Genomic DNA, 24,343 nt, shown 5'->3' on the forward strand with positions numbered 1-24,343 from the left:
GTTTTGTGGCCAAGTGCAATATCTCCCGTACTTCTGTAGGTTTGTAGGTTGGTATATACTTTACTGTCTGGTTCGACCATTTGTGGGCTCTGTGTCAAATTCAGTACTATCATTTTTGAATTGTAGTAATGCATCTCAGGAGAGTTTTCAAATGAAAATTGTTGCTCTGACTTGTGGAAATTGCAAGAGATAGAATTTACTGTCAACAACAAACTTTTTCATCCACAAAAGCTCATTAGCAGTTTGAAGTTTGTATCGGTCAAACTTAAAATGTTTCATGTATTTATCATGTTTGTTGATGTAGCGTAATCATGATTTAAATGCATTTTAAATATATATTAAAAAAACCTTAAATATACCGTTATTCTCGGGTAATGGTCAGTTTTCCTCTATTTGGAGAAACAACAGTAATCCACCTTAAATAACTTTTTAAGCATTTGTTATATTTCGTGTCATTTGATAGATTATTGTGATACAGGGCAAAGAGGTCTGAGCAAGCTAAATAAATACAACAAAAATAAAAGCGAGCACAAGAGACACATAGCAAATATGACGAGACACAAAAGCGAAAATTAGGATGGAATTAATTAAAATAAAATAAAAAAAACACAAATATAGGGATTCAAAATGACCAAATGACATCAGGCAGCATTTGTAGTTGTTTGGATTCTCGCCTCCATCGAAGTGAGGCGGAGGCGCTTTCACATGTCTGTGACCAGGGCTCGGTTATCTCATCATCCATCCATAGTACCAGGGAATGTATGCAGTGTGTTATGTGAGACAGTGTTCTTGACTTCTGTGTTTATGAAGCGAGGAGATTCTGTGTGTGTCAGGTCTGTTGATGCCTACGTTCTAGAAGCTGCCAAACTGCCCTGTGTTCTTATTGCTGTCTTCTGATTACCATGTTACTACTATGTTGTTACTGTCCATAGTGGTTTATGCAACCACATAGCAGGATGGACAAGATGAGCTTATATTTATTGGGGGGAAGTCTGGCTTGCTGGAAAAAAAGCTGTTTCTTGAAGATGGGGGGGTGGGGGTTGCCATGGTGACAGACACAGGGTTGGGAGAATGTTGGTAATGAAGAGCCCTGATGTAAATAATAACCATGAGCAACCATGTCAGCATGTGGCATTGTCTGCAACATAGTTTTTGTCCACTGGCCATAAACAAATCTAAATCTTAGTGTATGTGCGTGTCTCCATGTTCACATGAGCTGGCATGCACGAGAGATGTGTGGACATTGTTTGAGTTTGTGCGTGATTGTGTCTGTGACTTGTGCAGTTTTAGTGCAAAAGAGGAAATCATGGATCGGTTGAATAATTCGCCCTGTATAAAATATCTAATCAGCGCCTGAATTCACTATTCTGATTTGTAAACAGCACCCTCTGCAGACCAGAGAAGGCACTGCAGCAGCAACTGGGGGGGGGGTGGTTCTCAGAGTTTTAAAAGTAATCATGATAATAATGCATGAACTTGTTGTACATATTGAAAACTGTGTTGATTCCTACATTGACTGTAAGATGTCTTACAGAGAGATTCACGTGTGTGTCTGTATCTCGCTGCTTTGACTGGCGTGTCCCACATCACTGATTGTCTGCAGACCCGGAGAGACAAAGCGCATCCAGAGCAGTGTGATACAGGCCGAGGGGCCATGGCTCCAGCCTTCTAGTGTCGTATTAATCAGTTTACCTTGACCATGCACCCAAACAATTCTTTATTTCCTCTGAGATAAAATCTCAATATCCTGAGATGTGTGTCATCTTAAAGCTGCAGAGACAAACTGTACCCGGGTGGCGACTCTAAAACACGCTCTATTATTTTTATTATTAAGTTGTTAAGAAATCTGAATGTCGCAGGGTGCTCTCAGGCATCGAGCTACGCTGTCTGGGGGTACTGTCAGCTTGCGTTAATGTTCTCAGTGCTTCAGTCTCTTCAATCCATGTGACAGGTAACAATAAGAATTCAATCATTCTCTGTGTTTTCTGCTCTGGCCCCTCTACGCTACTGTGGTATTGGTTGATTGTAAAATTCAGTACGTTATTGAAGTAAATGGAACCTGTGTGTGGTGCCGTCTAGGGTCTGTCCTTGTACTACTGAATGAACTCGTTGTTGGAAATAGCCTGCGATGTTAGACCGCTCTGAAAAGGGCCACTGGCTCTGGAATCAAGGCTTCATGTGGATCATGCTGTTGTTTTGTTAGACTGATGATACGTAGTGATGCTGGGGCCATCGGTTGTGTGGTTTCCAGTATAAAAAGATGCATGATGTTACAATATCACCCCCACCCCCCCATTATACTGACAATTAAAATTAAACCCTCATCGACAATAAACGAGTAAACATTGATTTTGTAGCGTGTTACTCCTTAAACGTGTTTCTGACCTCTGCAGTGTAAAAAGCCGTGTGCAGAGATGTGTGTCACCGTCTGTTATCTGAATGTCTCTGGACTGCAGTCTCAACGTCACTCCAATAAAAAAAATGAAAACGTGTTTTTTGGACTGCCTGTGTCTGTCCGTGACTTCAATATGTTGAACTTTGTATTATCGTCAAAGTGGCTGTAATAAAGATTTTTTTTAACGCAATAATGTGAAAGAGTCGCTCACAAGTGATGAATGTTCAGAGGACATTTCTTCTAACTGGACACCCTGTTCTTTTAAGTAACTTATTCATTAGACCATTTTCATGTGCAATTTACCCGAACATTTATGATGCAATTCCACCAGTGTACTTATCTTTCTCCTGTGCAGGCACATTTCAACGGGTATCACAAGATTTGGTAAATCAGAGCAGAGGAACTTGTGCTGTCTCTCATCTTTATGTCATAATGAACGCTGAAGAATTAAAAAAAAAAACCACCACAAATAATAATAATATTTTGGGGCTTCAACATCATTCATTTTAGACACACTTGCAAGTGAGAGATTCATCTACTATACGACTGAAATAGTTCTGCAAGACATTCCCAAAGGTTTTATATCCCACCGCTAATCTCACTCAATAACAGAACGCAGAGAATCAATGCAAGTTTTAGTTGAGATTTATAACCTCATGTTACTACTGCATATCAAATGTCTGTTTGTGATTGTTCAAAAGACGCCCGGAAATGTTATCCTTGGTTTAAGGCTAAGAGAAAATTAAACATAGTTGAATCATGCATGAATAAGTAAGTCTCGTTTTATTTCCCAATTATGTATTATTAATTTATTTTCTTATGCGCTTGGAAAAATCACCCAATCCAATCCAAAAGTTTTCATCCTGGCTTGATTTGCGGGTTTGATTATGAAACAAAACCATGTTTAGTTCCTGGAGCAGAGCAATAGAGCAATATCATAGAAAATATAATTCATTTCTAAACAAAACTCAAGAAAGCTCTTGTTAATTGAAGGCAAAAGGACAATTTTACTTTATGAATTAAAAAGACATTATACACCGCGTGGTCGTCGATCCTCTGTGGTTGGTTCGTTCCGCTGCAGACACGAGTTCTGGCCGGATTGTTCAATGGCCACAGTGACCCTGGACCGAATATAAAAGTGTCCCAAATCTTACTCGACGAGATCAGATTTTTGTGTCACATTATGACAAAAAAAAAAATGGAGCTGAGTCGCCTCACTTCCTGGTAAGGTGAACGTAGTCTGTGCGGCAGGAGTTTTCATAAAGCAGGACGCCAAAAAGGTCACAGAGCTCCTCACTTCCTGTCAGCCAGCCTCTGCAGGAGGGCAATTACTGTGTCCTGCTTGGACGACAGCAGCTCCAGGGCCGTGGCTATCCTGCCGAGGGACTCCGCCATCCGCACCTCCCGCCTTTCGCGCCTCTTTTCCCTGGCTTCCGTTCGGCGGCGGTCCACCCGGTTCAAGTAGGCCAGCTCCTCTTGCTGCTTCAGAATCTTCTGGAAGGAAGCGGTGTTGGTTTGCTGCTCGCTTCTTTTCGGGACATGTCCCTCAGCGCCCGACGTGGCAGTTGAAAACGGTGTGGTGAAGCTAGAAGACGAGAGACAGGAGGACGTCGCGGAGAAACAGGAGGCGAGGCCGGGCGGATTCTGATTGCTCAGCGGAGCGTTGCTCAGGGGGAATGGCACACCCGAGGAGAACGACGGCGTCTTACGGCCAACGTAGCGAGACGCGTTGAGCTCCGGGTTACTGGCCGAGCCGAGGGAAGGGGACGTCGACGCCGTCTCTGTAAAACATGGCGAAGAGATAAAAGATGGAGATGGAACAATGGCGGCCGGGTGAACGCTGGTGGCAACAAGGTCGCTGTTGAGCACTATCAGCGGCTTGAGTTCTGGAGCATTTGAAGCCATTGAGGTAATGGCCGCAGCGCTGCCGATGAGCTGACCGCTCACGGCTGCCTGAGCCGCCGACTCCACAACGGCGGGCGAAGCGAAGTCCCCGTTCGGCCGGATGACGGCGGGCGGCGGCGGAACCTGTGCTTTCACCACTTTTGCCAAAGGGCTGGACAGTGTAGAAGCAGAACCTCCAGCTCTACTTCTTTTGCTGCTGGCGATCTGCGCGCCAACCGTGTCACAGAGCGTGGCGTCCATCAGCTAGAGGCAGAGAAGAGAAACACAGAGGCAAAGAAAAGTGTCGCGTCTGTGAAACGTTTATTAAGACAAATATTGTGGCTGTTTTATATATTTATATATAAAAGATGTATTGTGTGGCAGTGACTTTATTATTTTAGCAGACAGGAAACCCATGTTTTCCTATACTGCTGGACTTACATCAAAGAATTCCCAGGATGTTTTCGCATGTCCCGTCTCCCGGCTGCGGTCTTTAACCCTCTTGTAGGTGACAATGAGGTTATTCCACTTGCGGCGGATCTTTTCGACCGGAAGTATGTGGCCCTTGGAGGCCAGCTCCTCCTGGACACTCTGGAAAAGCTGGGAGCGCTCCCGGGTCTCATACAGGCCCCAGCGGCGTCCCACAGCTTCAATAAGACACAAGACGGCTTTGGAGGAGAAGTCAGAGCCAGAGGGAAGCATCTTCTCCGAAGGAAGCGCCATTGATGAAGCTGGGAGAGGGCACAGGTCAAATACAATGAAATATATATAAATGTTCCTTAATTTTTTTTTACATTATTAGACGTCCAATAGATTTGAAATCTTAGTTGTATAATGAGGGTGGGTTTTAATAAGTTATCTTCTTCCCACTCCTTTTCAAGCACTATATAATGAATTATTTTCTATTTTGGTGTTTTGTTTTGTTTTTGCCAAAATATGGTTTCTTGTACACGAAAAGGTATCACCGGTATTTATTTTATTTTATTTTTTCATTCTGCTTGAAACAAACAATAAACCAAACTAAAACTAAACTAATCATATTTATTTAAAGCCTTATATGATCTCTAACTTTCATAAATCACAAATGTAATCAGAAATAAATGTTTGGAGATATATATATTGTAGAAAAGGCTTTTTTGGGGGTGAATTGAACATGAAATGTCCTGAAAATATGACAACATATTTTATTTTAATACCATTTGAAGCTCTCTCCATTTTACTGAAAGCCTGAACACAGAGCACTAATGCAGATTGGCATACTATCTGTTGAGTTTTCACTACACCAGACCTTAAAAACTCACATACACCTGCCGCACTGAGTGCGCGCTTCATCGTTGTGTGTACGCTCATGTACCCACCTGGAGCTATCTTCAGGTATGTTTTCCCATCTCCTGATGGGAAGAAGTGGTCTGTACTGACGGGATCTAACAGTGGAGACAGGCAGGATACAGTTTATAACGTCAGTAATGCGACAATGATTTGTGTTCCTTCACTTTCCAGCGCTTCACCGTTTGTGTTCGGCTGTTGGAAGCACCTAAATAACTGACTCAGACTTTGTCTGTTCTGCTGACCGTGGATGCTGCATCTCAAGGGAGAACCATCCTGAAACCCACGTGTCTGATCACCGGATCGCTTTAACTTTTGGTCTCGGCAGTGGTGAAGGGGTTGGAGTTCAGGCACGGAGTTTTTATCTAGTCAGGAGACTCAGGAAAGCAAAAACAAAAAAGCCTCAAGTACGTCTGTGACGGTTTTCACAGTGTTTTAATGAGATTTTGAGCTGTGAATGTTCCTCTTTAAAGAGGGTTGAATATTTTATGAGACTTAAGAAGCCAGCAAAAAAAAATAAAAAAAATAGTACTGTGCAGAAAATCCAACACTATTGTAGTGACTTTTAAACTGTCCTTGGTTAGTATGATCATTGGAAACAGATCGTTTATTAGTCACTAAAAACAAATCTAATATATATAAATAAATCAACAAAACCCTGGATATGACAGGTCAGCTGTGCGCTCTACTCACACAGCAGCACAGGGGCCGTTGTGGAGGCGGATTGCAGCTCCTCTGCAGTCTGGTCTCCTCCTCCTCCTCTGCATGCGGTTTCTCCGCAGGACGCAGGCGACTCCTGACTGCCCAAAAACAACGCAGATGCGTGCTCGTCGCCGGCTTCTGTCTTCACGTGCATCGCGGCGATGTCTCTGTTTCCTCCGTGCACATTTCCCTCCATAACCGCCCGCGGACAGACGGAGTCTGCGCAGGCGTTGGATTTGGAGAAAAGTTTAGAGATCGCGGATCTCAGGCGGAGAGTTGCGCCGCAGCGGCCATTGCGTCCTCGCGGCTCGCTGTGTGCGTAACGCGTGAAGGTCAAACGGCACCAACAACCCCCCCCCTGTATGTTTTTACATGAGGGACAGAGAAATGGCTGCGCTGTGTCCACCTCAGACGACGGATGCGCAGAGCGGCTGCGCAGCTCGCAGCAGATTTTGCTGCTGGCAACTGTGACGGTGACGTCAGCTGAGCGCAGCGCTCGTTGTCCACGGTGGAGCGTTTTTATGTTGTGATCAGAATACACGATCTGTAGCGTGTGTAATGAAATTCAAGGCGGCCATGAGGTGTGTGCGTGAGAAACTTTTACAAATAAATGTGTTACAACACTTTGAGTAACGCGCATTGACGCCCATTTGATATTTTGCATGGTGTAAAATTCTTGCTGGAGAACATCAATACTTAAAGCAATAAGCAGCATGCAGTAAATAATTTAATTTACTTAAATGCTGTATTAAAAAAACAAAACAAATATTTCAATCCCATTAAAACAAATATTTATATTATCGTAATGGTTTCATCTAAAGTCTAAACAGACACCAATATAGAGTAAAAAAAAAGCAGTAAACAGCCACCATTAGATTAGATTAACCCTTTTAGAGCACTCGATGAATTAATAAAAAATGTAACCATAATAGACTGTTATTGGAGGACATGATTTTTTTTTACATTTTAACATTACCAAGAAGACACTTCCAATAAAGGGTTAAACATCTCACAACAATTGGGACAGGAGCAACAAAAGACTGAAGATGATGGGCAACAATGCGATGAAAAAAAGAAATGTAATACTGACAACAATTTCATTATAAAACTGCAGCATTTGAAAACAGAAAAATCTGCAAGCAGCCTAGTCGCAGATGTTTAGCACATTCTTCAGCTCTTTGTCAAATATGTTCTTCAATCTTCTGCCCATCGTAAGAAATTCAGCATTCTCCTGTAAAAAGATAAGTATTCATGTGTCACACATTGTAAATGTCAAAAATCCCCAACCCTGATTATCACCCCGATGTGTCTGATGACGCGGTTCCTTACTCGGTTGTACGTAGCGCAGTTCGAGAAAATGAGCTGGACGTCGGACTCAAACTCTCCGACGGTCTGGTAGCTCTGGCCCTGGAGCTTCTCTGCTATGTTGCTCAGCCACATTGGAGTATTGATCACGGTAGAGTAGTCTCTAATCTGTGGCTGCAGAGCATAAAGACCTGAAGATGTTGCGAGTACTCCAGCATGCTGCTCGTTACACGCGCCTCCGTCGCACGGCAACAACAAAGAAAGACTTACATGGAGACTCGGGTTGGTTGCAAATATTTGTTGCTGATCAGCACTGTACAAGAGGAGGAGGAGGTACTGGCACACCTGTTATATGTAAAAGAGAGGAGGGAACGACGGCGTGGCAGAGAGACAGGCGTGAAGGAGCACTGACTGTAATAAAGATGTAATAACAGGCCGACAGTGTGCTCACCAGCATGTGTTGTGATATTTGGCGGGCCATTGCCGCTTCCCTGGTCAGCTCATCCCGGTAAAAGCACGCTTGATTGCTTTTGTATACGCAGAATGTACACATCCACAGTCTGTCGTCCCTGTTTAGCCGCAGACACAAACATGCAAATCACTTGAAGCTATTTGGATATGTCTATCTGCTCAGTTCGATCCTCGCGGAAATCGCCGACAAAGCCAATTCATTAATTTCTCACGTATATGTCCTCACCCTATAATCGCGTCCTCGATGCAAGGCAGGTGGCAATTCTGGTGGAAGGAACGAGGACATTGGTCGCATACCACAAACGGTTCCTGTTCACTTTTACAGATGAAGCACTCGTCGTCGTTTTTCTGATGCTCCTGGGAAGGCGGACAAACGACGGCAGCAAGTTTAAGACGGATGCGATTGGAGCCTTCCGTCTGCGCTCCAGGTGGCTCAGTGGCAGGATCGTTGGTGTGAACGGGTGAATGAAAGGGTGTTGTAAAGCGCTTTGAGCAGTCAGTCAGACTAGAGAGAGAGGTACTGCATAAGTACAGTGTCTATTTACCATTGTGAGGCTGCTAAATCAATGACAGTCATCATGGTGACACCAACGGTTTCTAAATCCACGTTTAAGGTGTGACATTAACGACTGGGATACCACAAGCCATTGGTGAAGCCTGTTAGACTAGGCTTCAACGACTCCTAGTGTTTCTTAATATAAATGTAGACGTGAAGGATGCTTGGAAGTTTGTGGAGGAGGAGAAGTATAAATGAGCCGTCAGCCTTTATTCACCTCACATGTTCCAGTCGTGCTTTAAAGTGTGTGTGTGTGTGTGTGTGGGGGGGGGGGGGGGCGCTGCAGAATATGGAACTCTTGAAGACGACAACGATACTTACCAGGTCTTGAGGATCCGGTGTGCATTTTGGACAAGTACACAGCAGTGAGTGGATCCCCAAGACGTTGGACTGAAACAGACACACGAACAACGTCTTCTTCACTCCAATTTCATAGTTTAGGCATAAGAAATCTGTTTGCCAACCGCTCACTCACCTGCATTCAATACTTAATGAGCAATGAGCATTGGCTGGCATTTATTGTGATTCAGCAAGTTTGTCCTCATGTGCAACCGCGAATACGACTGTTCACCATAAACGTGACTACGCTGCAACTGTCCTATTTGGCATTCTGAGTTGTTGTACTTGAGTGTTGCTGGAGTCTCCTTGCATCTAATCAGCAAAGTAACCAACACAACTATGCCCTGCACTTTGCACAGCATGGCATCACATTTAATTACCGGTAACTTCAACTGCTGTGTCCAAACACACTGGTGCTGATGAATAAACCAAGACAGACATCTCGAGTGATTTTAGCCTTGCGCCGTCCACAACGGCCTTACCGCTGTAAGGTCACTAAGCGGTTTCCCTTCACATGTGATGTCTTTTCTCCAGGAGGCATCGCTCTCGCACGATGCCGCTTCCATGAATTCCACCGGGGTCATCCAGCTCATCTCCGTGCGGATGCTCTTCCCACAGGTTCCTGGTGGTGAGAGTGAGTTTAGGAGGGAAACGTTCTGCTTGGGTTGGCTGATTATCCCCTTATGGAGCAACATTTCAGACCTTAATCAGGATTCACTGCACACATACGCAAATGTTCCTTCTTTCATGCAGTTACCTGATACAAACCGCTTCTTGTGCAAAGTCCCAGCTAAAGCGCCGCATGTAACATTGAATGTCTTCCCGCCGTCATGGCTGGCTTCAGGCTGCTGCTCAGGCTGTTTCTCCGCCTCTCCCTCTTCATCTGATGGATATATGTTGAGAGTATGGTTACCATAATTGTTTCCTTCATCCTAGAAACATCTAAAGCAGTTTGCCTTATTACCTGTCAGCAAACAAAATGTATTCAACTAAGATTTTTTTTTGTTTGCAGAAACGGCACCTGTGATTTCTGTGGAACTTTGTTTGCCCGTCGATGCAGACTGGTTCTCCTGTTCTGAGCGAGGCGCCTCATTTCCATCTTCATTTTCTCCCTCAGTTTCTAAAATAAGGATGCGTGAGGAGCAGTTTCAAAAGGCCTTGTCTGTTGTTATAAGCCAAGTATTCTAAATTATTAATTAAGAATGTGTCTTTTTACAGAAATACAGACATAGATATATATGTATATCACTCACTATGGTTGAATATTTTATGTGAGGAAAGAGATGTTGTGCAATGGCTAGAGGAGATGCAGCGCTCTATCAAAAGCTATGCAAAACATAGAATCCATTTTTCACTAGCAACAAACCTGTGGTTGACTCAACAGATTGGAAGAGTGATTTCTTGGCCTGAAGACAAAGGAGAACACGATAAGAGAGACTGAAGAGGATACGCAACAAAGTCACAGTTCATTCACTCCTGCTTTTTCATCAGTTTGTCGTCTTACTTTTTTACATCTTCCTTTGATTTTGCATCTGATTGACTTCAGGTGACCTTCCTACAATGAAGTTCAAAATAAAACACAAAATGACCAAGCATGTGTGAAGTGATCCTGCAAGGAAAAACATTCCCTCAATAGAAACCCCTCTCAACAGACCTGGATGAGTTTTCCCAGTGTGGCGCTCCGACACCGAATGCTCATCTTCCAGTTCCTGCAGCTCTGCTTTCCTGCAAGACTCTCAAAGTCACTGGGAGTGAACCATCGTTTGTCGTGCTGGACACACTTCTCCCCTGGAACATTCAGAAGATTTTGGAGATCACAATCTGTTTTTTGTACGATTGTTAAACCAAAAATCCTCGTCAAATTTAATCTCACATTAGATTAAACCATGAGTATTTTGCTTTTTTATTTGAATAATTTTCTCTTAAAAGGAGTTCTGCTTGCCTTTCGCCAGCTTGTCTCTGTCCAGCATCCCCTCGACATTTCCACAGGTCACAGGCAGCTGCAACCTATATATGGGCCAATTCCAAATGTCCTCTTTCTCTCCCTTCTTCAGGGGAGAAGCTGGAGAGAGAAAAAAGTTATTTTGATTCTTTTTTTCCAAATCAGGCATGTTCTTTTTCTGATCCAGACCGGCCTCATAATTAATTTCATGTTGATTCCACAGGGTTAGAAAGATCATCCTGGTATTTAGACTGGATAGAGATGCTAAGGTTCTGTTAAACTAGCATCAGTGGGCGGTGACTTACAGAAATGTATTTTTTTGCTCTTTTTCCTCTGACCCGGAGTCGATGGAGCTGACGTACTGGCCTGCTCCTCCTCAAGCAGGCCGCTGCTCCTCAGTTTTCTCTTCTTTTTTACGGAGTTTGTTTCAGTCTCACCTTCCTCCTCATCCCCTGAAAGCCCATTCCTTTTCCCCTTTTCTGTGTCTCCTTTTCCCACCTTCTCGGGCAGTTGTGAGTCAAACTGGAAAGAACCTGTAATTACACTTTCGCCCATGAATGAAGTGAAGAAAACAGGATATATTTGTGAATAGAGAACGTGCGGACGACAACATTGCACCACCTGGATGGCATCAAGGTATGGTCGTTATGCATAAAAGTGCGGCACCATCAAGGCAGAACAGACCCACCTTGAACGGGCCGTGCGACAGATGTTACCGACTTAATCAAGGCAAACGAGAGAGTTTCCATTCTCCTCCAGAAGGCGTAGGGGTAGAACGTGTGGACAACTGAAACTGCTTGGCGTCAATGTGTCTAAAGAGCTGATAAGGACCTCCAATACACAAACAAACTCGCACCTTTGGATTCAAACAGAAAGCCGGGAAGAGAGCTTGAGAACAAAACAAGGGAGAGACTGACCGTCTAGGAGGCTGTTCCGCAGCAGTCGCAGGGTGGGGTAATTGTTAATGATGGTCTCCTTGAAGACACACGTCCAGAACCTTGTGATGTGCCCTGACTGCTCTCTCTCCAGCCAGTCCAGAACCTCGTAAAGAGCTTGCTTCATGTTGTTTTCACTCTTCATGCGAATCATCTTCTGCATGTGTACAAAAGTACAGAGAAAAAGGGTTTGCCAAAATAATCTAAATTCTATGCCACACTTAATTGTCATGATTATATCTAATGATGTAATAATATATCCATATATTTGAAATAAACATTTCTGGTGAATCCAGATGGTGATCATCATAAAAAGGTTCTAATTTGTTCTTGGTATCTTCATACACAAACCATGACATTTTGCATGACAGTGCATATCAGACCCCTTTATGACTGTGAGGTCTGGTGAGTAAATCAAATGCATATTTTACAAGATGTGATTTTTTTTTTAACGCCTCCATTATAAGTAAATGTTAAAAACAAACGACAAACAACAAAACAAGAATCAGAAATTAGTTATGGCAGCAAAATGGAATGGGAAAACGTTTTTGAATAATTATTTCTTGTTGGTTGATAAAAACAAATCAGTACAGATTCATAGCAGACTGTGGGAAATGTGAGGCACAGATTATATGCATTTATTTTAAGAAATATTGTGCGCTCATTCAAATTGTGCTGGTTTCACTCCAACAATTGGATAAATAAAAAAAATAAAAAGCCCAACTTTGTATACCTTTAGATTTGTTAAACTTATTACATTTAACAACATTTTATTTTGAAAAGCATGCTGTAGTTTCAAGAGTAATGATTTATTACTGCGTAACGCACAATACGCACCAGTTTACGCACCTTAATTTTATAAGATAACAGTGTTCATAATACACATTATATGAAGCAGGCGTAGAAAAAAAAAAAGAAATGTTATTTGTGTAATGGCTTAGGTATCTGCGTAAACATCTCATTCAAACTCTACCCTTATGCGGATTTAAAAATAAACAAGCGTTTCCCCGACAGCGGCAGACCTTGTAGCGGTCCTCGGGTATCAGGTTGTGGTCCCTGAGCTGGTTGATGAAGGTGCGCGGGTTCTTCAAGCAGGACAGTTCTGTTTTGTGACGGCGAAAAAAAATCAGCAGTTGCGCGGGCTCCAGGAAATCCAAGGGATCCATCTCTGGTCAAACAACAACAATCCGAAGCAAACTAAATCTGTCCCGGAAACACAATGGAAGCAAGAACCGACTCTCCAGAAAGGCTCGCAAATTGAACCATCGAAACCAAATACTGCCCAGGGTGAAAATGTCGTGCGTAAGAAGAAGCTCCAGCCAGTTGTTGTAGGCGCGCACTCTTCCGGTCACATGTTCAGTAATAAAGTTTAGGGAGAGAAAACGCCAATCGACGGGGGTGACCTGTCGAAAGCGAAAGTAAACAAAGCAGAGCTACAGACGGAGATTCAACAGGAACCCGCGCACATTCCACGAAGGGGCGGGTTTTCGCTCAGTAAACACTGTTACTTTGGAGTTAGCCGTCCAGATATGTTGCAGAGTGCAGACTACGTTCTCTCTAAGATGCGCCCGCGCGTAATCGCGCACTGCTGATGCGGTCTTTGCGCAGCGCACAAAAACAAAATCCAACCTGAATTGAGAATAAAAGAAACACGTAAAAATTCATGTTGTTGTTGCCCTCTTGAAATAAACGCGTGAACAAACTCCGTCCTTTCCACACGTTTATTCAATCATCACAGAGGTTACAGGTAAAAATCCATTACGATCTCCAGTCGTCTGGAAAAGGGGCGGGACCAAACATTTCTAATCGCCGGATGACGGCCTACTTTTAAGGTCGCTGCCCAGGCTCAGGCTCTCGCAGCGGGCTTCCGCTCTGACTTTTCAGAATAAAATGCCCCTGCAACACTGTGCTACTTTTCAATGTGAGCCCGTGCGTCAATCAGCACCTTTCCAGACATTCTGGCTGCAGCACTGAAATCTAGAAGCTCAAACATCTCAGCTGTTTGTGCTCCATCTCAAGCATCCAGAGCAGAATGTCAAAGAGAACTTAGTTTAATGAACTGTATTAAAATTGCATCCAGAAATGGTCTTGAAGTGTTTGGACCATCCGATGCGTATAAAGTCAAAGCTGCAGCATAACCATAATAAAAATAAAAAAATCACCGCTGAGTAATATTTGATATTTATTTTCTTCAGTCAAGCTGTTGATCATAATCTTCATCATAAGCTCCCAGGTCGTTGTAAATGACGTCTTTGTGGCGATGTTGACAGGTTTGCACCACCTGTAGGACAGCTGCCAGGCGTCTGTCCAAAGCAGATAGGTGTGGTTCAGACAGGAGGGGGGCAATGCTTGCTAGAGGATCCTGGACCAGTGACTCGCGCATAACATCGCTCAGACGGAAGCTGGGGGTGGACAAAAGGCGCATGCGAAGGAGGGTGGAGCGGCGGATCCTGAATGTGAAGAAGAGGACCAATAAAGATGTAAACATGTTTTCTTTTCCTCATTAAGTGTTTGCACAACATACTTGAACGACATGGCCAGGCAGGCACTGTGTTTTGCTAGTGAGACATTTTCTTATTTTGTTTTACCTGCAGCATTGTTGCAAAGGAACAAGAATGGACGGCTCATCCCGAGAGTGACGTCCAAACCTGGAAAATGTGGGACAGCAACCACAATGACTGACAACCGACTACCGACCACGAGTCGTAACAACTGCGGGAACCGAATTCAGTAAGCAGGAATTGGTGGTACTCACGCCCGCCCGTTGTCCAGATGCAGAAGGAACGTGTCATTGCCAAAGTCCTCAAACGTCTCATAATGATGTCTGTCCATGTTGCCTTTGAATGAAAACACTTTATTTCGACTATATCAGTGGCATTTTTGTGAGGATGAATATTCCCCCTCCTTTCCTAAACTGAAGTCAGAGGTCAGCGAAGGCCCCATTAGACGGATCGACCCCCAGCGCCTGCATGCCCCCTGCTGCAGCAAAGCGATCGGGCCCTGAGCTGAGTTTAAAATGTGGAGACCTACTCATGAGGAAGTCCAAGACAGCCATGTCTATGAGATCCACCAGTCTGGTGCCTTGATTGTAAGGCGGCGTCTGCTTCACTCTGTCACAGAAGGCCGGGTCTTTCTCCCACCTGGGAACAAGAGTACAGCTGAGTCGAGGAAGACAAATACAAGGTGAGGTTCAGAGATCAGTTTAATTGTAATAAATAATTTCAGTTTGAACACAGGGATGTTTTGATTTGTTATTGTTTTCTCTTTGTTGTTGTTGTTTTTTAGCAGTTAACTGCTACTCTCTCTGATTTCAACATTTCACCATTTACATGAAAGGTAAACAGGTTGTTTTACAAATACAAACACAATATAGGCGACTTCTTTGTCAATTGAGGGGAAAGTCTCCAGACTCACTTTTTGAATTAAGAGAAGTATTATAAACTTTGCAAAATGCTGTCTGTAAATTCTGTATTATTGTGACCTGTTGTACTCTGACTTTTTTGACTCAATTCTTCTTCTCTTAGGAACAATGTGTCCTGACGGTGAAGATGTTTATTTGCATATAAAATTGAAAAGTGACATGTGACCACTCTAGTCTAGACTATCATAATACCAGGTTTGAGCAAGCTAACAATCACATATATGAAGTCTGCACAAAAACCTGCCTGAAAAGCGCATTACAAGTGAAAAATTGTGTTTACGTTGCCTACAGAAAATGTGCACGGTTGTTGAAACCGGCTCCTAAAGAGTTATATTTAGTACTGATTATTCTGACATTAGCATGAATGAAAAGCCACCGCAACTCAATGTATTCTGTAGTTCTTCATTCACAGCACTGGAGGGAGATGCAGACTCATTCAAGAGTCATCACACTCACAGAAATGCGAGCACACACTTTTATTTTAGTTTTAGTTTATTGGGAATAATATTTCTAAACAATGTATAATATTATATCAAAACAAATTAATCCTTATGGGGCTATTTGTGTACATTATTATTGCATTTAAATACTAGACATAACTTTTAGGAAAAATCCGCATACCAACCACAAACACATGCTCGACTCACTGTGCCAGCTTGGTGCGACTGTACGAACGTCTCCATGGTGACCTCCATGACCTGCGGGGGGCTAGGGCGAGGTCAGGCAGCATAGTAGCCAGGGAAACCTCCAGTGCGTGCGGTTGACCGCACACTGGGTGCTCGGGCGAACAGTAATACTCACACTGGCCATGGAAACACACGTTCCCCGCTGGTGGGAGGCAGAGAGACACCAGCTTGGTCGTAACAATAAAAGGGCCTTGATGTTTGGTGTGACAAATATCATGCACATTCTGTGAAAGTGCTGGTGGGGGGACATTACAGACGCACATACCAGGGGAAGTGAAGAAGGTTCTAGATAGCCTGTGGTCAGTGGTGATCTCTCGGATCTCTGTGGTCACGTTGATGAGTCGACCAACCACTGGAGGGACCCTGTTGAAGCCCAACAATCTGAGGCAGAGATGGGAACAAAGGCAGCATCAACAAAGGCCAAGAGATAGACAAAAATACATGTTGAAATCTACACCTTAGGTTATTTTATTGACTGATATTGTCTTTATATTGTTCATATAGAATTTTATTGTTTTATTATGCTCTGTTTTATGTCCTTTCAGTTTTTGCACATTGTATGTATGCTTCCTGCACAAAGCATATTTTTCCCTTTGGGGCAATAAAGGTTTTCATTCATTCATTTAAAATATCCTCATATGTCACAAGTTGTAAAGTAGCTGGTAGCTAAGACAACAGACTTTACCTGTCAAGGTGAAAGGCAGCGATCTCTGCATTGTGTCTTTCAAAGTCAGAGAAGTAGAAGAGGTTTACGTCCGTCTCTGCGTCTCTGGATTGCCTGAGGAGTGAACACATGATGCTGTGATGTCTGTGATGTTCCTATGTTAGGATTATAACCTCTACTTCTGATTTATGGAGAGAAATATGTTTACTTTTATGCAATCAAACAAAAAATGGATTTGCAACCAAAAATAATGATGTTGATAGATAATAATGGTCTTGTTTGCAAATATATTTTGTGGTTGCAAATCCATTTTTTGTTTGATTGCATAAAAAGAAAAAAAATTCTCACCATAGTGATTGAAGCAACACAAACACAATCATCCAAAGTCATTTCTTTGTGCATGACAGTAGTGTCTTACTTCATGGGTTTCAGCAGCGCCTGTCCGTAGTTTGGGAACGACATGAGGAGTTTGAGTTGGGTGCCTCCTTTCTTCTGAACTGAAATGTATTGAAAAGGTCAAAACTGTTAACGGCATAAATGAATGGGATGATCACATCTTGACCCTCTCATAATATGATGCGTGTAAACCGTCACACATTTTGCATCTTACATGTTGTTTTATGGAGTGCATTGCATGTTTCTGCACAAGGATGGCTGATAGTCTTACCACTATCACTGGGTTATCATGTTGAAATAAGGCCTGAATGAAAAATGCTATGTGATGCATAAAAAGTGAACCTAGTCCTGCATTCACTGATAATTTGCAAAATTTTACTTCCACTAAGATCTGGGAAGCACTGCTGGAATCTTCGATCGCCTAAATCACACTTCAAACAGCTGGGCAGTGTGAATTAGTGCACACTCAAATCCATAAATCCTGAAGTGAAGCACTGCCTGGCAGTAAAAAGGTCCCTCTTGCATCTCCTCCCCGTGTCTGTGTGAGGTTCTCTGACCTCATCTGAGGATGCTCAAAGACTTGTTTTTTATATTTTGTCAGTGGTCATCAGTGTACAAAAAAACCACACAAACTGTCATTAAACTCAGCTGCACGTTACAGCTTTACAAGTTTAACAGACTTTATAAAATTAGTTTTGTGCACATACTTGTGGGTATTTGTGTGTCATAAAAATGTTTATTTCCCTCTGTGCTAATGTGTAAATTCAATGGGAGTAAACATTTTGTATACCTAAGAGTGTAATTTTAAGTGGATGTGTTATAGATGAAAGCCTTTCTTTTATATTAATACTACATTTGCACGCTTCCCTGTAAGAAACGAGTGGATACATTTGCATATCCTCACTGCTCATTAAATCAGCATACTTGTGGTTTTGTATTCGCATCAGGAGCTATCTCAATGACCAACACATTAATTGTAAACTGTAATTTTGATGTGTTGAGTAATGTCATTTCTCCTGGATTGTATTTATGTAAGTGGCCTTCAACCCAAGAAGGCCAACAAACACAGTAGATAGTGGCACTATAAATGAGCAGTGGACCAAAGCTTCATTCAAGTTTAGTGTTGGATTTAAATCAAGTAAACTACACTCCAGTGAATGTTCATATCTTCCTACAAATGCTAAATGACTGTGGAGGTAGACTGTGGACAAGTAGAATTTAAAGAGTAATAGCTGCAGCCCCCCTAGATATTTTATGTAAGGGTTGCTCGGGAGATGCAGAACTTTGTGACTGGCTGACACTTCAGGATGTATTTAGATTAAAGTGAGAATAAAATAACTGGCAGTCTTTCACCTATCTCCTTCCTCTCCTTCCTCTGTTTCTGTTGGCTGTCCCTGGTCCTGTCATCACTTCAGTCTCACCTGCTGACCCCCCCCCCCCTCATATGCTCACCAACACCAAGGATGCGCTGTGTTGACCAATAGTGAGTCAGCTGGCCCAGGTTGGGATCCTTCCTGTTGTACAGTTCCCAGCGAGAGATGCCCAGATGGAACCGTAGCCAGAGAGGGTGGGTGTCTGGGTCGGTCATCCAAATGTCTTTGTCGTAGCCCTCCTCCCCCTCCTCCTCTTCCTCCCCCTCCTCCTCCTCCTCCTCCTCACTGGCACTCTGCCTTTGGGAAGAATTGAATGTGTTATAGACAGAAATGTGAACCAATGATTGGTCAGCCTAAAGTCACACTTAACTGCACACTTTATTTCAGTTTGACTCAGAGATGTAAAATAAGATGTCAAATGTAAAATGCAGAACGTGCACACACACACACACACACACACACACACACAATGCTAAACATAAGTTAAAGTTGTAAAAGCAGTAAAATTATTGTTAAGCAGCCGTAAATGTCTCATAATCACATTTTCAACCAGATTTTCCTGTAGAAAACTAGGAATTAGAATTTGTGAAGATCTGTTCATTAAAAAACAATATTAATGCACAATAAATAATAATATTCATATTTGATGTACTGATTGCTCTATTCCATCAGTTTCACTTACCAACTGCCACTATTGATTACATCTTTTGTCCCATCTCCTTTGCTTTCCGGATCCTTTGCATCTTCATTTTCCTTCAACCTCAGCAACCAATCATCATCATTTAGCTCTGGGCGAGGCAGGTTGTACAGAGCGTGCTTAAACAGGGCCTCCAGCTGTGATTGGCTGTTGACGTTTTGAATCACTTTTCCAGCTCCAGCCAATTTCTTTTCCTTCTCAGTTGCATCACCGGGGGAGCCTTCCTCTTTATGCTGCAGGGCTTCACCATTACGTTTGTGATGCTCTTCATCACGGGAGACTGCTGACAGTTTATGTGAGGACGAGGCAGCCGAGGAAGAGGAGATAGACTCAGGGTGTTGAGTATCTCTTCTAGGAAGAGCGTTAGGGGAGGTAGGAAGGACACAAGCATTTTGGAGGATAGAAAAGCAAAACATCGCCAGCAGTAGGTGGAGAGCTAGGGACAGAAATGCCAGACCCAGATAGATGGAGGAAGTTGATCGACTGCGGCTCAATTTGATCATACTGCAGAAAGAGAGGAAACAACAATCGGTGCATCGCCAGTCCTTCATGCCTGATCATGATGTAACATTTTGTGATCATTGCATTCCAGTAAAACACATCAGAATATCGACAAAACAAGAAAAGACAACTCCAGGGGAAAAGAGAACTTTACCTGAAGTCATTGAATGCTAGCAGACCCTGAAATGTTAAGGTACCTAAATGGAAATTAAAATTGAATATAGAGAAAAGGTGAAATACAGAAAATAGTTTGCAGCATAGTAATTAATCAAAGTACTGACAATTCAGCTCTGTGAGCTGAGCAGCAGCAATTATAGCTAAATGCTAATGGGTGCAGACACACAATCAGAATACTCATATGTTTAGTCAGCATAATGTGTGTGTTATATTTAGCATGTTAGCTTCCTCGACAACTTTAATTAATTAGTCTTTTTTTGTTGCATATAAACAGCGTTGAGCTGGAGATAAATGTTTGTCCTGATGTTTGATAAGACAGAGATCAGCACAGAAGGTAACTGATATGCTTTCACAGCAAAGCATCCAATAACTGTTGGGACTTCCCTCTTTGGAAAAGACACATTCTAGGAGCTGACATATCTGTACAAAATGTGCCCTTCCATATAGTATGAGGTACGAATGTTCTATTTCGTACTTCAATTAGTTTTGGACAGATTATGATTTAAATGAAAGGACAGGGGGGTCACCAAAGTGATCTGTAATCTGTAAGAATCTTTAGAGTGCTACTATACCACGGCCATTTGACTAAATGTTTGGTTGTACAGCCAACATGTTGTCAGCAGGAAACCCCTAGTGAATGCAATAACTGCAGCTCCCGTACTGGCTCAATAGCATCCCACTTAAAAAGAATTTCAGCAGCCATGCCATGTGCTCAAGATGTAGTTAAATGGTTTTGCTCTCCCATCTCTTAGCATTACTTCATTGGAACACTTCACAGCACAGCTCAAGTGTGAAGTACATTTCTGCTTCCTATCTTCCTAAGTCAACTGGAGACATTTAAATAAAAAAAGAGCATTAATACATGAACATGTAGAAGAATAAACAGGCCTGTTATTATTGTCCACACTTTAGACTGGTAGGTGGATGAGAGACACTCACATACAGTCCCACGTTGCACTTGTTAAGTAAAACAAAAACCTGTCAGATAATCACTTCCGTCAAATCCTCAAAGAAAGTCTAGCTCAGTAAGAAAATCAATACATTATTGAGCAACTTACTGCTCCTGAATTCCCTGTGTGCACCAGCAGGCTGGAGGAATTACTTACATCTCTTCCCCTTAAGACTGGCCCTTCTCCCCCTCCGATCTGCTCCACTTGCTCTGTTAATGAGGCAGATCGTCAAGAGTTTGGTGACATTTCTTCACATTTTTATTTGCCTTGTTTACGCCCAGGAAGATTTCAGGTGACTATTTGTTTTATTACCATGTGACCACTGCAATCCAAATAGAAACAGGACTGAAATGTCGCAGTGACCTGTGTCAGCATGGCCGACAGTTCAGAGCAATGAAACCACAACCCAGACTGCCTGGCTCAATGATGAAAGAGAAAAATCATCTGCACAGCGCCACTGATTCACGACAATAATCTTAACGCAGGTGTGGCTGCTAAATCTCCAGCAGCAAATCTTTTTCTTGAAAGAAGAAGATTTGCTGCTGGAGATTTTGAGATTTTTCTTCTCTACCTTTCTCATGGTATTTACAACAGTTTGATTTAATAGCCAATAAAATGTAGGAAATGTTAAAAAATAATGATTTGGAGCATCAGTACATTCAGGTATGGGTACACACACACACACACACACACATTCAGAGCAATTCATTCATATTCTGAGGGGGTTCACATTAAATCAAGTCTTCACCCACGCTCCATTTGTGAATCCCCTCCCCCCCAAACATTTCCACCATAAGGCATTCATTCTATCTCCTGTTATGACTTTAAATCCTTCTTTCTGACATCCAGTGATTTCAATCCTAATTAGCTTACTTTGCCCTAAGAAATAATTTATTATGCAGCAGGTCCCAGCTGAATAGGCTACCTTTCAAGCCGATGGCAGTATGTTATACACGCTGAAATTCTAATACAGAACATGCTGCATTACATGCTGGGATGTGGTTGCGATCATGTTATTCTGAAATGACCTCCTTAACGTTTGTTTTTGTTCTTGGGCTAAAAAGGTGGTTGAACTGGACAAAGCTGATTTGGGTGAAATAAAAGTGGAAAATTCTGCAGGGAGAAACTGAACCATGATGCCAACTGACATAATGTATTTGTTCCGACTATTTTTTCAAACAAAACACACAAATAATATCAGCTAGTTACGTTATCATCCCCTAATTTCCTGTCAGTTTCAGTATTGGGTGAATTATATCTGTCAACCGGTAAATTTAAATGTACAAATGTTTTTGTTAATCCAGCTAAACTTATTACTGTTACAATTCCTCTTGTTTAATTTTTACATTTACAATTTTCTTGTTAGATCTGTCACACAGTGATTCATTGGTTCTCTGCGGGTTGCGGGGATCTGTCTTCTTTATCACTGCAGATTATTGATTCATGTGATGTAATTACAAGTGTCTGTCACACAATATCGCACCACAGACGTTCTGTGCAAGTCAAATGTTCTGTGCAATCATTTGTTGTTCATCCAGAAATAGCGATTGTTCATCATTGAGTGTAGTTTCTGGGATAATTACTTCTCTTCAGACGACATTTGCACAATCGGGCCAACACTTCCAGACAGACTCAGGCCCGACTGACCCACCAACGAGGCACAAGCAGGTTTATCATCTGAGCGACTTGAGAAAGTTCAGGTGTCTGTTATTATAGATACTATTTATTACACTCGCTCATGATAATATTATTGTTATACCTGCCCTTGCTGTCTGTGTCTGTAGTCCTCACTCAACCGCTCTCTCTTTCTCATCTGTATCTCTAGCTTTCTCTCTCGCTCTCCTTTTTTCCCCAACCAAACCAGTCATGGCAGCAAGGCCACCCATTTTTCTCACCGCCGTCACCAAATGTTAACTCATTACTCAGAAGAGTTGGGTGTCTGTGGAATAAAGAGCACAGTCTAGTCCTGATCAGAACCCTAACCCTAACCCTGTACAAATAAAAACAACTTTATTTCATCTCACTTGGCTTTGGTGATTTCATACTTTTCTTGCCAGCTTTACTGCACTTTCACCAGTCACACACACATAAGATACACTCCAACACTCACATTCAAACTGTGAAACATTCTACAAATCTTTGAAGTCCTGTTTCTCTTCTTAGCACTCACAGCTTAATGTAGGTTGCTTGGAAACAACCCAGAATTTGGTGCCTCATTAGAGCATGCATGTGCTGGCACAATGTGCCCATCTGTACAAATGCAGGATAGTGAGACAAAGTGAATAAAACATCATATCTGGCGCATCAGATGGAAGATGTGACCAGGGGTTGACCGCTGAAAGCAATGTGCGTGTTTTGTCTGCACACATGCTGCACAAGAGCACATTGCTAATTTAGAAAGAGTTTGTTCAGTATAAAATGAGTACAGGAGCATCTTTTTAGTTGTGTTTGATTATGGGATACAAAGAGAGACAATGTGTTTAATCGTGTGTGTGTGTGTGTGTGTGTGTTTAATGCTACAGGCGCATTTCATCACGTGTTGCCGGGTGTTTGATGTGAGCTCCTCTGTCTTTCACTCATCCTCCTACGCCCTCTCTTCCTTTCTTCATCACATTTAATCCCTCCGTTTCTTCTCTCTTACCCGCTCTCTTGTCTCACTTTCCACCCATTTGCTCTATTCCTACCCCACCATCTCCCTCTCTTTTCCCCTCCCTGTAAGCATTGACTCCTGTGGCTCAGACTCCTGCTGCTGCTATGCTCCCAGTATGGATGGGCATGAATATTTCATCTGGGCAGAGAAAGAGAAAGAAGAGAGGGGGGAGGAGGGAGAGATGGAGGGAACGGAGGCAGGGAATGAAAGAGGTGACAGATAAACGAGCGAGAGAAAGCGAAGCGATGATGTGAAACAGGTGGGAGCAATGAGAGCAAGTAAAGGCAAATCGGAACAAACAGACATGCGGAAGAGGAGGAAATGAGCAAGGCTGGTCAGAAGGAGAGGAGTCGAGGGAAGGAGAACTAAAATAGATTCTGGAGGAGCATGAGATCCGGAGAGTCACGTGGAATAATGACTTTGCGATATCAGTTGTCAATCACAAAATCTTGGCAGAGGGGCACATTTACGTTTCTCTGAACACACATGATATACGAACTCACAAAAACATCTCATACAAACATGGAAGCCCATTTGAGAGTGCTGCAACACAGCCTCTGTGTGTGCTCAGTGTAATTCCAACATTTCCCATCGCTCGCATTTCTTCATTCAATCCCTTCCCCCCATCGTCCATGTCAAGATGACAGATTGTGGAATAATCTAATCCTTCATATCTCCGCATGGGACGATGTGTAATCAGATGTAGCCCAGTGTGTGGATCTGTGTATGTTCATGTTACCGTGAGAGGGGGTGTGGGGATTATCATCTCCGTCATCATCATCTCTTCATACCACATTTGCATTATCCACTTGTTGTTTATTTCAGTATGAAGAAACAGGAGAAGAAACAAAAAAAGGATTTTCGCAGACAGGCACAATCTAGAGCTGAACAAGCTGTCCACACACACACTAACACAAACTTGACAATGGAGCCAAAATCCTCTCTGAATTGTGCCACGTGCTTTAAAGTATTA

The 24,343-nt window shown here is 42.7% G+C and overlaps 2 protein-coding genes across 2 annotated transcripts; both read right to left on the reverse strand.

Annotated features, from left to right (window-relative positions):
• Positions 1-7,440: 7,440 nt before the first annotated feature.
• On the reverse strand, positions 7,441-13,033 carry LOC137913906 (nuclear body protein SP140-like). The gene is made up of 16 exons (XM_068757527.1): positions 12,878-13,033; positions 11,838-12,012; positions 11,226-11,453; positions 10,921-11,040; positions 10,633-10,766; positions 10,483-10,533; positions 10,345-10,384; positions 10,000-10,098; positions 9,736-9,861; positions 9,461-9,600; positions 8,961-9,029; positions 8,310-8,440; positions 8,064-8,181; positions 7,883-7,957; positions 7,637-7,780; positions 7,441-7,538 (listed from the first exon to the last, which is right to left on the reverse strand). The coding sequence occupies exons 1-16, from the start codon at positions 13,019-13,021 to the stop codon at positions 7,452-7,454; spliced, it is 1,881 nt and encodes a 626-aa protein (XP_068613628.1). The 5' UTR covers positions 13,022-13,033; the 3' UTR covers positions 7,441-7,451.
• Positions 13,034-14,046: 1,013 nt separating this feature from the next.
• LOC137913907 (extracellular serine/threonine protein kinase FAM20C-like) lies at positions 14,047-19,595 on the reverse strand. Its single transcript, XM_068757528.1, has 10 exons — positions 19,078-19,595; positions 18,475-18,692; positions 17,045-17,123; positions 16,648-16,740; positions 16,228-16,343; positions 15,924-16,104; positions 14,886-14,995; positions 14,611-14,692; positions 14,444-14,503; positions 14,047-14,305 (listed from the first exon to the last, which is right to left on the reverse strand). The coding sequence occupies exons 1-10, from the start codon at positions 19,593-19,595 to the stop codon at positions 14,047-14,049; spliced, it is 1,716 nt and encodes a 571-aa protein (XP_068613629.1).
• Positions 19,596-24,343: the final 4,748 nt, after the last annotated feature.

This window comes from Brachionichthys hirsutus, unplaced genomic scaffold, assembly GCF_040956055.1.
Source record: "Brachionichthys hirsutus isolate HB-005 unplaced genomic scaffold, CSIRO-AGI_Bhir_v1 contig_850, whole genome shotgun sequence".
Classification (NCBI taxonomy): domain Eukaryota; kingdom Metazoa; phylum Chordata; class Actinopteri; order Lophiiformes; family Brachionichthyidae; genus Brachionichthys; species Brachionichthys hirsutus.

Bases quoted from the DNA above. Each gene is read 5' to 3' on its own strand.
- LOC137913907 (XM_068757528.1), bottom strand. From the start codon at position 19,595: ATGATCAAATTGAGCCGCAGTCGATCAACTTCCTCCATCTATCTGGGT. The intron at 16,105-16,227 runs GTATGTGCGTCT...GCCTCCCACCAG, and splicing joins AACCTTCTTCACTTCCCCTG to CGGGGAACGTGTGTTTCCAT. The intron at 14,693-14,885 runs GTAGGTCTCCAC...TTTCATTCAAAG, and splicing joins TGTCTTGGACTTCCTCATGA to GCAACATGGACAGACATCAT.
- LOC137913906 (XM_068757527.1), bottom strand. From the start codon at position 13,021: ATGGATCCCTTGGATTTCCTGGAGCCCGCGCAACTGCTGATTTTTTTT. The intron at 11,041-11,225 runs GTAAGTCACCGC...TTCTCTCTCCAG, and splicing joins GAGCAAAAAAATACATTTCT to CTTCTCCCCTGAAGAAGGGA. The intron at 9,030-9,460 runs GTAAGGCCGTTG...TGTCTGTTTCAG, and splicing joins CGCTTAGTGACCTTACAGCG to TCCAACGTCTTGGGGATCCA.